General features: G+C 38.7%; 1 protein-coding gene across 1 annotated transcript in view; it reads left to right on the top strand.

Annotated features, from left to right (window-relative positions):
* The window catches only part of LOC124106472 (contactin-associated protein-like 3), a gene marked incomplete at its 5' end in the record, with an annotated part of 95,883 nt that overhangs the window by 37,443 nt on the left and 42,760 nt on the right, over nt 1-15,680 (top strand). Inside the window, one exon of the mRNA XM_046464074.2 lies at nt 13,005-13,202. Coding sequence (XP_046320030.1) covers nt 13,005-13,202 — 198 coding nt within the window. The remainder of the gene's footprint in view (nt 1-13,004; nt 13,203-15,680) is intronic.

The raw sequence follows: 15,680 nt of genomic DNA, 5'->3' as shown, positions 1-15,680 counted from the left end.
GCTATCTCCAATTTTAAACCACAATCATATATACTTGATGTGCATCATTTAGTGATATGATTAAAATTGTGTACATATATCATGGTAGTGTTGTAAAGAAATATCTATAGTAATGTCAATGTTGAGGTACCATTGTTGTTAAGAAGTATCCTGGGAACGATTCATAGAGATGACTGAAATCCTGAGCTATGTACCTTCCCAGCTGTGCACATCATGCGTGGCACAACATAGTCCAGGAGATCATGAGACAAGCTCTCTAACATCAGGGAGATAATCTGAGAAACAAACACCCCTCAAACAAGGGTCTACGGAGTGATGTTTCCAGCTTGGTCCAGTTCCCTACTGTACTAGGCACGAATGTCCTTTATGCACTGGAGAAATCAAGCTGCCCCCCCAGAGTGGGCATTCTGTGTGGAAGGATGTGTAAATAACAGGTTATTTAACAGATTTCTGAAATAGGTTCCATTTGAAGAATTCACATATGGTACAAGGAAGGAAAGGACAAGGGAGGAGATGAGAAAAACAGATCACACATGAAAAAGAAATTTTCAAAAAAAATTTTTGTTAGAGCTGATAGTAAAGACTGGGGGATACTCATGGTTAAGACTCCCTTTAATATCTGGGGCCAGGAAGGAGTCATGTTAGATATGGTGCCATCCTGCTGTCACTATAGTCACTTCATGACTTCTCTTTGGCATATCTGAATTGTAAACTTCACTCTTCATTCACTTAAGAGTCATTATTAAGTAAAGAAAGAATTATTTGAATACAAGCACGGTGACACCATGACAGTTGATCTGATATTCAAGATGGCTACTAAATGACTAGTGTAGACACTCTGGACAGAGGGAAGAATCATGTCTCAAGCAGGATGGAATAGGATGGCATGGGATTTCATCATATTACTAAGAATGAAGCACAACTTAAAGCATAAATTATTTATTTCTGGAATTTTCCATTCAGTATTTTCAGACCACAGGTAACTGAAATCCTAAAAAGTGAAACTGCAGATAAGGGTTATGATTTGGGTAATTGTGTAGCGAAGAGGAGTCAGCTCAACTGGCTCACATACAATTTACATTATAGTTTTTTTTAAAACCTATAGGATGAATGGTGTTAGATTTTCTGCTGTACTTTTTACATTTGTTTATTTTTACAGATTTTTTTGTTTCTTTCACTTCTATCTTCTTGGTAGTATTCCCTTCTCTACTTAATCAAACAGCTCCATTTTTAATCCTCCATTTGATTCATACATTCATTTAATCATTCCACAAGTTTAATTTATACCACCAATTCCCAGATACTGTGCTGTTTGAGGAAGAAAATAAAAATAAACTGCTCTCCTAGACCTTCAGTCAAGTGAGGTGAACACCTATTAATTCATTTAACTCAAACACTTCAATAATACTATACATTTTTGTATTTGCTGTGTTCATACAAGCTTTGCTATAGGAAATTTGTTAACAGAGGCCCTGAGTGTGGGTGCAGTCACAATTAAACTGCTGGTGAAGGCACCTTTGTTGCAACAGATATTTTCATTGCTTGGACAGTGTCCTGGTTGTTTCCGTTCTGTCTTTTTTCATCACAAAAATTGAGATTGGCAATATGCATAGCATCATTGAATATTCATTGTGTTTTGTTTGCAAATGTTACTTGTTTTACAGATTCTGTAATGTTGAAATGTGAGGAATTAAAAGAAATAGTAAAGAAAGAATAATGATTGTCCTGTACTATGACCCCCACATCTCTTTTATACTGGCATTTGCCTGGAAAGAGCCCTCCCCTCTCCTATTTGGGGCAGCTTACTCTGGCTGGATTTCTGTAGCTTCTAACAGTAGTTCCTAAACAGGCATGCCAGTATGTCTTCAGAAGGGAAATGCCACAGCAGGTCCCTTAAACTGTACCCAGAGGGGAGAAATGCAAATGCTGCAGGGAAGTTTATTTTGCTGTTCTTTCTTCCAAAAAACAAAATGCAACAGCCTTGCCATGAAATGAGATTTGATGAACAATAAAAATACAAATGCTGAGAACCTGGCTAGGTCAACAGCCTGCCTGAGAGTTGCCTTAATAGTCTAACATGTCTAGAATAATAACTTTAAGTCTTAGACACCTCTTGACCCACTCTCTTCATTTACTAAACATAGAAATTGAGGCTCAGAGAAATTCATTTTTTTACTTTTCCAAGATGATAGATAATAATTCATACTTTCTATTGATGATGGCATACTGTTCTGTCTATATCTAATTTTATAAGTGTATATACAATGTTCTCTATGAACAAATGATTTTGCTATAGTGCCATGTAGTAGGTTGAAATCCAAAGGGAGACACTAATAATACCATCTCATGTTAAATGAGCATTTGGAATATGCCAGGCCTGGAAAGAGAACAAGCTCATATATGAGTTGCCTCAAGAGAGCAAAAGTCCTTTTAGTGTGACAGTGGCAACCACGTATATGGATGAGCAGACAGACTCCCATAATTTTATTCAATGTGACTTAGAAACTGAAATGACACCCCTTTCAATGTCATGGGAATGAGGCTGTGAAGAACAGAAATCTTTTTTTTATTTTTAGAAAGAAAATTTTTTTAATATTTATTTTTTAGTTTTCGGTGGACACAACATCTTTATTTTATTTTTATGTGGTGCTGAGGATTGAACCCAGTGACCCGTGCATGCCAGCCAAGCGCACTACCGCTTGAGCCACATCCCCAGCCCCAGAAATCTTTTTAAGTGAACTTTCAGGAGAGAGCTGTTGATGCTGTGGAGTGGTAGGGATCTAGGTACATCTCACTGAATCTTCCTGTGTTGAAAATATTCAGGTAAATCATGGAAAATCCCAAGACTCCACAACAGGAAGGACAGTCCCCTAATATAAAAACTGATCAAAAGGACCCACATTTGTGGAGCCATGACACCCTGGGCTTTCCCAGGACTCTGGGGTCTGAGCTGGGCTCTGAAGGCCATCACTAGGAGCCTGAAAACTATCACTTAGAGCTGATAGCCCTTTAACTCAGTAAGGCACAGATGCCAAATCATCCTTGGCTTTGACAAATGGACAGTGTGGTGGGGCCCAGGAACTCTGAGATTTAGGGCAGAGACAGGAATGGGTTGACCAATGTCTTATATGTGAACATGAATGTCCATGATGTAGTTCTGTTGTTCTATTTTCTACTGGAGTTTTATCATATGAAATACAGCATAGGGTTTAGTTTAGAAGGTACCTAGGAAGCCCTCAGACCTCCACCATCTTTGAACATCTTTACTAATTCAGAAAGTTTGGTGACTAGCACTAAGTTGCCCAGAAATGTGTGGTGAAGTTGAATCATTTCATTAAGTTGGGCAAGTAAATTTTTCTAGGCCTCCATTTACTCATCTGTAAAGTAAGAGAGTTGGACTTAATAAAAGATAACAGCCATCTCTAACCTGTGTTTCTCTCTGAATAGGAAGATAGTGGAAGAACTTTGGAGAAAGCCGTCATGGGGCTTCACTTCTCAGAGGCACAATACATTGACCAACTTTCCTTGTATATGCAAGGTGGCTGCTAGTGATTTTAAAGTGTGTCCTTATTCATGATACTGAGTGTAATTTTTTTGAACAGTTCTTTAACTGAAGATATAATGTTACAAGTTACTTCATGTAGACACATTGCTGTCCTAGTCTTCTCTGAATTTGTACACCCGTTCCTCATTAGGGGAAATGTAGGCAGCTGGCTTCTTCTCCAAAGAGGTGGTGTGTAGACATGTATTGGACTTCTCTTTTAGGCATCTTCTCTTGACTCAGTTTCCAAAGTGACAGAATCAATTTCCATGAGTGACAGATCTATTAATTTTAAATGCATCTGATTTTTTCTTAGTGAGCTCTTTCTTCTTTTTGGAGAGGTGGACATGAGCATAGCAGATGTGCTTAGGATATTTGCATACTTGAATGTGTAAAATAAACATATATCTTAGTCATCAAGACAATTTTTTTTTCCTATAAATGTTCCTTACATAGCTCAAAGGTGTATTACTCTGTGGACAGTTTAAAAAATTGGAAAGCAGACATACTTTAGCAAAATAAACAGAAGCCAAGGGATATTGTATAATATAGTGTCAGTGTTGTTGTTTGTATCAGGCTTAATCAAACTAAACCATCAAGTTAATTTAGCTGCATGTTTTTTTGCCTGAACTTTAGAGGGTGGACTAGGTACTGCCAGTGGTCACCCTTTATGAGTGCAGATGAAAGGGGTTCCAGCAAGTTGGAGGAACATGTTTTCTTGTGATAGTTCAAAACTTCTTTTAAAATTTGCCCACAGTTAAAATTATTTTCTCAGTTCTATCTGGCTATTCAGACTACAGAGCAGCTATTTATTGTTTCAAAGTGGTGTTCTCTTAAATTCTATTGTCTGTTTCCTCATCCTTGAAAACTAAATCATATTACGTGATCTCAAAGTTCTCTTATAGGTAATAGTTTTTGAGATTCGTGAAAGTTATTTGTTGTGAAATGTTAGAGAAACCTGGTGTTTTTACTTGGGACCTTTTAAATAATCTCACTATAAAGAGCAATCATTTAAATTATGATTCTTTTTTTTTTAGAAGAATAGTTTGAGAGATTATTTTCAATCGTTTCCTCTTTTGTACTTGAAGGAAGAGATTTCTTTTGTTATGTTTTAATGATGCAAGACCATAAATCTATCACACTGACCACTAGCCTATATGAACTGTTAAGGCACATCGTTTATCTTTATTTCATAAACCATGAAAATAAATGATAGTATGGCATTGTAACTGATGAGCTCCCAAGCCTTACACAGTCTTCTACCTATTTTCTTTTACACTGTTAAATCCTTCTTGTGGTAGACTAGATAATTACAGAAAGTAAATGCCACCTCATTTATGTAATTTTTCATGAATATGTTGAAATACAAATTGCCCTGTGAAAATACAATTAAAGGGGAAAAAGCATATTATGGAGTTCAAGTGGCTATAAGAATGCTCATAGCCTCCTTTAGCCAACAGAGAGGGTGATGACCTTTTAAATCTTTTATTCTAATGCCATTGAAATAAAATGGACTTTAGTCCTGCCAGTTCACAGTTTGTTCTGGTTCTTGCTTGTTTTCGGATATTTTGTGACCTTGCTTTTCACAGGCTTTGAGCCAAAGTTCTTTTCCCTGACCCTGGAGTTCTTGGATTTCTGTTTTTATCTGCTGCATTTCAGACCTATAAACAGCATTATGGCTCTCAGATTTGTCCCTTGCTACATGGTATGGAAGATAAGCCAGGTACTAGGTCTCCACAGCAGGGGCAGGGTCCTATGGGGACTTCTGAGGGGATTCCTTTTGTTTTGATTTTTAAATCTTGTTCGTGTAGCAGCCATTAAAGAGAATAAAAATAAACTCTGTACACAACTGTTTTGTGTCTTCAGTAACTTGGAATTTTTCTGTAGAAAGAGAAACGCATCATTTTATCAAGTTCACATTATACAGAGGTGGTCATGTGACTTGATGTTATAGAGAAGAGTTAAGGCAAGAGCTTCCAATCACTCCTGCAAGGTAGGCGGGTCTGCGACCCACCGGCAGAAGAGGAACAGCGGCCTGCTGAGAGGCAGAGCCGCCCCCTCCCCCTGCGCCTGCAAGGTAGAGGGACCTGTGACCACCCACAGAGCAGGCCCAGCGGCCTGCTGAGGGGCAGAGCCGCCCCCCACCCCCCGCGCCTGCCAGGTAGGCAGAACTGTGACCACTGTCAGAAAAGGCCCAGTGGCCCGCGGCGGGACAGAGCTTCCAATCACTCCTGCAAGGTAGGCGGGCCTGCGACCCACCTGCAGAAGAGGCGCAGCGGCCTGCTGAGAGGCAGAGCCGCCCCCTCCCCCTGTGCCGGCAAGGTAGAGGGAACTGTGACCACCCACAGAGCAGGCCCAGCGGCCTGCTGAGGGGCAGAGCCGCCCCCTCCCCCCGCGCCTGCAAGGTAGACGGAACTGTGACCACCATCAGAACAGGCCAGACCTGCAACCTACAGACAGAACAGGCCCAGTGGCCTGAGGAAAGGTAGAGCCGCCCCGCCCCCCGCGCCTGCAAGGTAAGCGGACCTACGACCCACTGGCAGAACAGCCCAAGAGGCCTGCAGAGGGGCAGTGCCGCTGACTGCGCCTGCAAAGTAGGCAGAACTGCGACCACCGACAGAACAAGCCTAGCGGCCCGCAGAGGGACAGAGCCGCCGCCCGCACCTGCAAGGTAGGCGGACCTGCTACAGACCGGCAGAGCAGGCCCAGTGGCCTGCCGGCGTGGTAGGCACATTGCCCCAATTGGAGGAGGGGCAGAGCCGCCGCCCGCGCCTGCGAGGGAGACTTTGCAACTATACAAGACCAATATAAATATATAGGGAGAAAATTCAATAGCACAACAGTTTCACCAAGTAGAAAGGAAAGCGAACAGTATGAAGAGACAAGGAAAGAAAGGACCACAAGCAATGCAGGTCAACTCAACGTTAGAAGAGGTAACAGCTGCAGCAGATGGAATGTCAGATAAAGAATTCAGGATATACATGCTTCAGATGATCTGGAGTCTCAAGGAAGACATCAGACAGCAAAATCAGACAATGGAAGATCACTTCAACAATGAATTACATAAACAAATCCAAGAAGCAAAAGATCAACTATACAGGGAGATAGAGGTTATAAAAAACAAACAAACAGAAATCCTAGAAATGCAGGAAGCAATAAACCAACTTAAAAACTCAATTGAGAATACTACCAGCAGAGTAGAACACTTAGAAGATAGAACATCAGACAATGAAGATAAAGTATTTCAACTTGAAAAGAACATAGACAGCTCAGCAAGACTGTTAAGAAACCATGAGCAGAACATCCAAGAAATATGGGATAACATCAAGAGACCAAATTTAAGAGTCATTGGGATACAGGAAGGGACAGAGTTTCAAACCAAAGGAATGAGCAATCTATTCAATGAAATAATACGAGAAAACTTCCCAGACTTGAAGAATGAGACAGAATCCCAAATCCTAGAAGCCTACAGGACACCGAATGTGCAAAATCATAAGAGACCCACACCTAGACACATTATAATGAAAATGCCCAACATACAGAATAAGGAGAGAATTTTAAAAGCTACAAGAGAAAGGAAGCAGATCACATTTAGGGGTAAACCAATCAGGATAACAGCTGATCTTTCAACACAGACTCTGAAAGCTAGAAGATCCTGGAATAACATATTTCAAACACTGAAAGAAAATGGGTTCCAACCAAGAATTGTGTTTCCAACGAAATTAAGCTTCAGGATGGAAGATGAAATTAAAACCTTCCACGATAAACAAAAGTTAAAAGAATTTGCAGCTAGAAAACCATCTCTTCAAAACATCTTGGAAAAACATTACAGGAAGAAGAAATGGAAAATAACAATGAAAACCAACAGTGGGAGGTAGGACAGTAAAGGGGGGAAAATAATCAAAGAGGAAAACAAACCATGTTTAGTAACATAAATAAACAAATATGGCTGGAAGAACAACCCATACCTCAATAATCACCCTAAATGTTAATGGCTTAAACTCACCAATCAAGAGACACAGGCTAGTAGAATGGATCACAAAACAAGACCCAACAATATGCTGCCTACAGGAGACGCATTTGATAGGAAAAGACATACATAGGCTGAAGGTGAAAGGTTGGGAAAAATCATATCACTCATATGGACTTCGGAAACAAGCAGGAGTGTCCATACTCATATCAAATAAAAGAGATTTCAAGCCAAAGTTAATCAAAAGGGATAAAGAGGGACACTACATACTGCTTAAGGGAACCATACACCAACAAGACATAACAATCATAAATATATATGCCCCAAACAATGGTGCAGCTATGTTCATCAAACAAACTCTTCTCAAGTTCAAGAGTCTAATAGACCACCATACAATAATCATGGGAGACTTCAACACACCTCTCTCGCCACTGGACAGATCTTCCAAACAAAAGTTGAATAAGGAAACTATAGAACTCAATAACACAATTAATAACCTAGACTTAATTGACATATATAGAATATACCACCCAACATCAAGCATTTACACTTTTTTCTCAGCAGCACATGGATCCTTCTCAAAAATAGATCATATATTATGTCACAGGGCAACTCTTAGACAATATAAAGGAGTAGAGGTAATACCATGCATCCTATCTGACAATAATGGAATGGAACTGAAAATCAACGATAAAAGAAGGAAGGAAAAAGCATACATCACTTGGAGAATGAACAATAGGTTACTGAATGATCAATGGGTTATAGAAGACATCAAGGAGGAAATTAAAAAATTCTTAGAGATTAATGAAAACACAGACACAACATATAGGAATCTATGGGACACATTGAAAGCAGTTCTAAGAGGAAAATTCATTGCTTAGAGTTCATTCCTTAAAAAAAGAAAAAAACCAACAAATAAATGATCTCATACTTCATCTCAAAATCCTAGAAAAAGAAGAGCAAACCAACAGCAAAAGAAGTAGAAGGCAAGAAATAATGAAAATCAGAGCTGAAATTAATGAAATCAAAACAAAAGAAACAATTGAAAAAATTGACAAAACTAAAAGTTGGTTCTTTGAAAAAATAAACAAAATCGACAGACCCTTAGCGATGCTAGTGAAGAGAAGAAGAGAGAGAACTCAAATTACTAGCATATCTGATGAAAAAGGCAATATCACAACAGACACTTCAGAAATACAGAAGATAATCAAAAATTATTTTGAATCCTTATACTCCAATAAATTAGAAGATAGTGAAGGCATAGATAAATTTCTTAAGTCATATGATCTGCCCAGATTGAGTCAGGAGGATATAGACAACCTAAACAGACCAATATCAATCGAGGAAATAGAAGAAAACATCAAAAGACTACCAACTAAGAAAAGCCCAGGTCCGGATGGGTATACAGCAGAATTTTACAAAACCTTTAAAGAGGAACTAATACCAATACTTTTCAAGCTACTTCAGGAAATAGAAAAGTAGGGAGAACTTCCAAATTCATTCTACGAGGCCAACATCACCCTGATACCTAAACCAGACAAAGAAAAAAGAAAGAAAACTTCAGACCAATATCTCTAATGAACCTAGATGCAAAAATCCTCAATAAAATTCTGGCGAATCGGATACAAAAACATATCAAAAAAAATTGTGCACCATGATCAAGTAGGATTCATCCCTGGGATGCAAGGCTGGTTCAATATACGGAAATCAATAAATGTTATTCACCACATCAATAGACTTAAAAATAAGAACCATATGATCATCTCGATAGATGCGGAAAAAGCATTCGTCAAAGTACAGCATCCCTTTATGTTCAAAACTCTAGAAAAACTAGGGATAACAGGAACATACCTCAATATTGTAAAAGCAATCTACGCTAAGCCTCAGGCTAGCATCATTCTGAATGGAGAAAAATTGAAGGCATTCCCTCTAAAATCTGGAACAAGACAGGGATGCCCTCTCTCACCACTTCTGTTCAACATAGTTCTCGAAACACTGGCCAGAGCAATTAGACAGACGAAAGAAATTAAAGGCATCAAAATAGGAAAAGAAGAACTTAAATTATCACTATTTGCAGGTGACATGATTCTATACCTAGCAGACCCAAAAGGGTCTACAAAGAAACTATTAGAGCTAATAAATGAATTCAGCAAAGTGGCAGGATATAAAATCAACACGCATAAATCAAAGGCATTCCTGTATATCAGCGACAAATCCTCTGAAATGGAAATGAGGACAACCACTCCATTCACAACATCTTCAAAAAAAATAAAATACTTGGGAATCAACCTAACAAAAGAGGTGAAAGACTTATACAATGAAAACTACAGAACCCTAAAGAGAGAAATAGAAGAAGATCTTAGAAGATGGAAAAATATAGCCTGTTCATGGATAGGCAGAACTAACATCATCAAAATGGCGATATTACCAAAAGTTCTCTATAGGTTTAATGCAATGCCAATCAAAATCCCAACGGCATTTCTTGTAGAAATAGAGAAAGCAATCATGAAATTCATATGGAAAAATAAAAGACCCAGAATAGCAAAAACAATGCTTAGCAGGAAGTGTGAATCAGGCGGTATAGCGATACCAGACTTCAAACTATACTACAGAGCAATAGTAACAAAAACAGCATGGTACTGGTACCAAAACAGGCGGGTGGACCAATGGTACAGAATAGAGGACACAGAAATCAATCCACAAAACTACAACTATCTTATATTTGATAAAGGGGCTAAAAGCATGCAATGGAGGAAGGATAGCATCTTCAACAAATGGTGCTGGGAAAACTGGAAATCCATATGCAACAAAATGAAACTGAATCTCTTTCTCTCGCCATGCACAAAAGTTACTTCAAAATGGATCAAGGAGCTTGATATCAAATCAGAGACACGCCGTCTGATAGAAGAAAAAGTTGGCTACGATCTACATACTGTGGGGTTGGGCTCCAAATTCCTCAATAGGACACCCATAGCACAAAAGTTAATAACTAGAATCAACAAATGGGACTTACTCAAACTAAAAAGTTTTTTCTCAGCAAAAGAAACAATAAGAGAGGTAAATAGAGAGCCTACATCCTGGGAACAAATCTTTACTCCTCACACTTCAGATAGAGCCCTAATATCCAGAGTATACAAAGAACTCAAAAAATTAGACAATAAGAGAACAAACAACCCAATCAACAAATGGGCCAAGGATCTGAACAGACACTTCTCAGAGGAGGACATACAATCAATCAACAAGTACATGAAAAAATGCTCACCATCTCTAGCAGTCAGAGAAATGCAAATCAAAACCACCCTAAGATACCATCTCACTCCAGTAAGATTGGCAGCCATTATGAAGTCAAACAACAACAAGTGCTGGCGGGGATGTGGGGAAAAGGGTACACTTGTACATTGCTGGTGGGACTGCAAATTGGTGCAGCCAATTTGGAAAGCAGTATGGAGATTTCTTGGAAAGCTGGGAATGGAACCACCATTTGACCCAGCTATTCACCTTCTTGGTCTATTCCCTAAAGACCTAAAAAGAGCATGCTACAGGGACACTGCTACTTCGATGTTCATAGCAGCACAATTCACAATAGCAAGACTGTGGAACCAACCTAGATGCCCTTCAATAGATGAATGGATAAAAAAAATGTGGCATTTATACACAATGGAGTATTACTCTGCATTAAAAAATGACAAAATCATGGCATTTGCAGGGAAATGGATGGCATTAGAGCAGATTATGCTAAGTGAAGCTAGCCAATCCCTAAAAAACAAATGCCAAATGTCTTCTTTGATATAAGTAGAGTAACTAAGAACAGAGTAGGGTCGAAGAGCATGAGAAGAAGATTAACATTAAACAGGGATGAGAGGTGGGAGGGAAAGGGAGAAGGGAAATTGCATGGAAATGGAAGGAGACCCTCAGAGTTATACAAAATTACATACAAGAGGAAGTGAGGGGAAAGGGAAAAATAATACAAGGGGGACAAATGAATGTCAGTAGGGGGGCAGAGAGAGAAGAGGGGAGGGGAGGGGAGGGGAGGGGAGGGGGGATAGTAGAGGATAGGAAAGGCAACAGAACACAACAGACACTAGTATGGCAATATGTAAATCAATGGATGTGTAACTGATGTAATTCTGCAATCTGTATATGGGGTAAAAATGGGAGCTCATAACCCACTTGAATCAAAGTGTGAAATATGATATATCAAGAACTATGTAATGTTTTGAACAGCCAACAATAAAAAATTTAAAAAAAAAGAGAAGAGTTAAGGCATCTTCAAGTCGGCTTTATATCATTGAAGTAAGCTTTTATACCTTTATGATGTAAGGTGAATTGGGGGAGAAAGTGAGAGAAGTCAAAAGTTTTTTCTTCCATAAATATTTTGGAATGTATTTTCATTTTTTCTAGTTTCCTTCATTAAAAAATAGGTAATGTAACAGAAATATGTCAGAATTTGTCAGCTGACATTGGTGTCACTGTGGTTATTACCAGGAATAGGTATATTAGATGTTCAAATGTCTTGTGTATTTTAGTATTGACCACAGAATGAGTTGCTGATGCCATATTAGTCAATTTTAATGAAAAATATTTATTTTAGGGTTGGGACTGTAGCTCAGTGGTAAAGCACTTTTCTAGCATACACAAAACCCTGAGTTTAATCCCCAACACCTCAAAAGATTGATTTTATATTATTTTTCATTATTATATAGACTTTTTCTTCCACAAATGTGTCTGTTATACAAACATTTGATTTTCTAAGAAAAAGGTACTTGGGTACTTGATCTGGAAAAGATTATGCTTCTTAAAATGATAATATCTTGGCATTTGTAAGTAAATGGATGGAGTTGGAGAATATAATGCTAAGTGAAGTTAGTCCCAAAAAACCAAGTGTTTTATTTGATATAAGGATGCTGATTCATAATGCGGTTGTGGGGGAGCATGGGAGGCTTAGACAAACTCTAAATAGAGCAAAGGGAGGGAGGGGAAGGGAGGGGGCATAGGAGTAGGAAAGTCAGTAGAATGAGATGAACATCATTACCTACCCTAAGTACATGTATGAAGACATGAATGATGTGACTATTTTGTGTACAACCAGAGATATAAAAAACTGTGCTCTATATGTATAATATGAATTATAATGCATTCTTCTGTTATATAAGATATAACAAATAAGAATTAAAAAGATAAATATTTATAACTTGTGGTATTATATCACAGAAATTCACAAGTGGACCTTTTAGCAATGTTGACTAAATTGTCAAACAGATTTCACCAAAGATAATTCCTGCAAATACACAGTAATGTAAATTTCAATAAAACTTCAAATTTTAATACTGATATCTTAAGAATTCCAATTATGCTGTTCTTAATCTCAAAGAGATCTGATGATTAAAAAACCTTAATTCAGATAAGAGATGCCTCTGATGTTCATACTCATTTCAGGTATTTCAGCCTAGTCAAGTTCTGCTTTCTCCCTCCCAACCCCTTTCTGCCCACAAGACTCTGCATGGACTTCAGTGCAGCACAATGGCTCCCACCTGGCCAGAGTCAAAAGCTCTCATGGAGAAAGCCCACAGCCTGTGATTTTCAAGTACATGGCCAGCATGGACCAACTCCAGGCCCTAATTGACCAGGCGGACCACTGCCAACAGGAGGTAGCTTTCCACTGCAGGAAGTCAAGGCTTTCAGCTCACCTTGGTAAGTCATCAGCCATTGCAGACTTTAGTTCCCAGGAGCTTACAGCAAGCAGGTGTAGATTCATGAGACTCCTGTATCCACAGCACCAAGGTCACAGCCTGGAAAGTACAAAGATGCTTTTCCCTGGGGACAAAGAGCCAAGGCAGTAGTTGCTCTTCTTTGCTGAAAGCTTGAGTGGTCTGAAGTCTCTTCCCAGGCTCACTTGGGCAACTGAGCAATAAAGATGTTCTGATGAGGCCCTTGTTCATACATTATGAGGGGCAGCATTGCCTCACTGTGTTTTATCTCAGAAAAGATTGCTAACAGCATGGCTTAGTTATTTGAAGGTGATTATTCCATGAGATTATCTCTCAGACTGAATGCAACTAGTATCTTGGATAATTGCTAATTAGAGAAAAGAGTTGGTGTCCTACAGTTCTTTTAGGACTCAAGGTAATTCTGCTGATAGCTGATTATTTATTTTTAATCCACACTGGAAAATTCTGTTATGGGTTTTATATCTTCTCCCTTTGAAGCCATTCAATTTGTGAATATGTCCAACCCTGCTGCCATCATGATACTTCTTTGGTTTTCTGGAGGCTGGTCTGCCTTCTCTGATCAGGCATGCTGGGGAGTGGTAGGCAGAATTCTCTGAGGTCATGTTTCAAGTCTGTCACTCAGCATCTGTGGGTTTGAACTATTCTTTAATAGTTCTGAATCTATAGAGCTAAGACACTCATCTCTCTAAGACTTAGTAGTGCAGCATCTACAAAGCATGTGAAATAAATACTATTTATTCACAGCTCTGTAGTGTATTGAATTTATAGTTAGAGCTAGGAGGCCTAGTACTTATTGTTAGTCCATTGCTACCATATAGATCACTGAACTAAGATTGTATATTACCAAAAGGATTAGAAAGTCGGCTCCTAGAGATTAAATCAGTGACATAAAACAATCAAAGTTGGGCCATTTAACCAGAGAAAATGAGGCAAATGAAGTAGTGTTTTTTGTTGTTTTTTTTTTTTTTTTTTTTGACTATTAGCTAACCAATAACAATCAGAAAAAAAAAATCACCCAGTGAGTCTGGGAATAAAACTCATGGATTCCCATCATATGGTCTATTCCAGAAGTGGAGAATTGCCTAGATAGTAAAGAATTTCTACCTGAAGGGGTGGTGTGTTTCTAGTGATCTGCACATATTTATTTGATTGTTGCCTTTCCATATAAATATTTCAAACAACAAGAGTGACACAAATAAGTGTTTTATTGGGCTTAGGACAAAAGAAAGACAGAGAAAAGAATTTTAAACTTATTAAACCCTTTCTAAAGAAAATAAAAGGAATACATTATAGATACTCAAAATTTGTGAATTTCTTACATGCTGTCTCTGGAGAATTTTCAGTAGACACTTAATTCAGACAAATTCAGTTACAGACCCATGTATGTTCAGAAGCTTTAAACCAGAGAGAGATAAGATAGGCAGCTAGTGTAGCCCAGTTCATTCAAATCATTACACTAATTGGCTTTGTGTCATCAATCAATGCAAATAGGTATGCAGAACATGGATGTTGCTCTTGTGCAGAAGGTGTAATGCCAACCAAAGCCTTCAACTAAAGCCTTCCTTAGAATGTTGCAGAGTGAGAAGATCAAGAAAAACTTCAATAGGGGGAGAAAATAGCATCAGGTTAGAGGGGCAAATAGCATTCAAGATACAGATCCATTTCATTTCCAGAAATTTTTATGAAACAAATTCTCAGAAAGTATTAGGAACCAATACCTCGATTAATCACAAGTAGAGACTCGGGCACAGCAAGATGGGCCATAGTTTAGTAGTATTTTTGTTGTTTGATTTTGCAACTTACCTGGAAGGAAAGGTTAGGCACCAAGAAGGTGAGTCTTCTCAGTTCCAAATAAAGAGCCAAGCCATGTCATAGGGGAAAAAGAATAAGAAAAAAAAAAAAGAATAAACATGTGTCTCTAAGCAATTTTTAACACACAATAGGGAATGTCAGCCTGGTGCAGTAGCACATGCCACTGGGAAATGGCTCAGGAGGCTAAGGAAGGAGGATCAGAAATTCAAAGCCAGCCTCAGCAAAAGCAAGGTACTAAGCAACTCAGCGAGACCCTGTCTCTAGATACAATACCAAATAGGGCTGGGGATGTGGCTCAGTGGTTGAGTGCCCCTGAGTTTAATCCCCGCTATCCCTCCTCCTCCCCCGCCTAAATAGGGAATGTCAGTGTTATAAAGACAATTTTTGTCTTCTAGCATCTTCCAGGTCTTTGTATTAGAAAGTTTCAAAGGATACAATCATGGGTGGCTAATAAGGAAGTGTGACAGTGTTGATGCTGTGGGAAAGTATTCAGTTACCACATTGTGAATGAATACTAAGGTGACTGACAATTGTACCTGTGGCCAAAATACTTGAGGAAGTAGAACAGTATACTTTGTCCATTGATTCCTTACTTATTCCTCTTCATTTCAGCCTCTGATTCCTTTTG

The sequence above is a fragment of the Marmota monax genome, unplaced genomic scaffold, assembly GCF_021218885.2.
Source record: "Marmota monax isolate L192 unplaced genomic scaffold, Marmota_monax_Labrador192_F-V1.1 WCK01_AAM20220418_F8-fsc01096, whole genome shotgun sequence".
Classification (NCBI taxonomy): domain Eukaryota; kingdom Metazoa; phylum Chordata; class Mammalia; order Rodentia; family Sciuridae; genus Marmota; species Marmota monax.
This window is presented reverse-complemented; position numbering and strand designations above follow the sequence as displayed.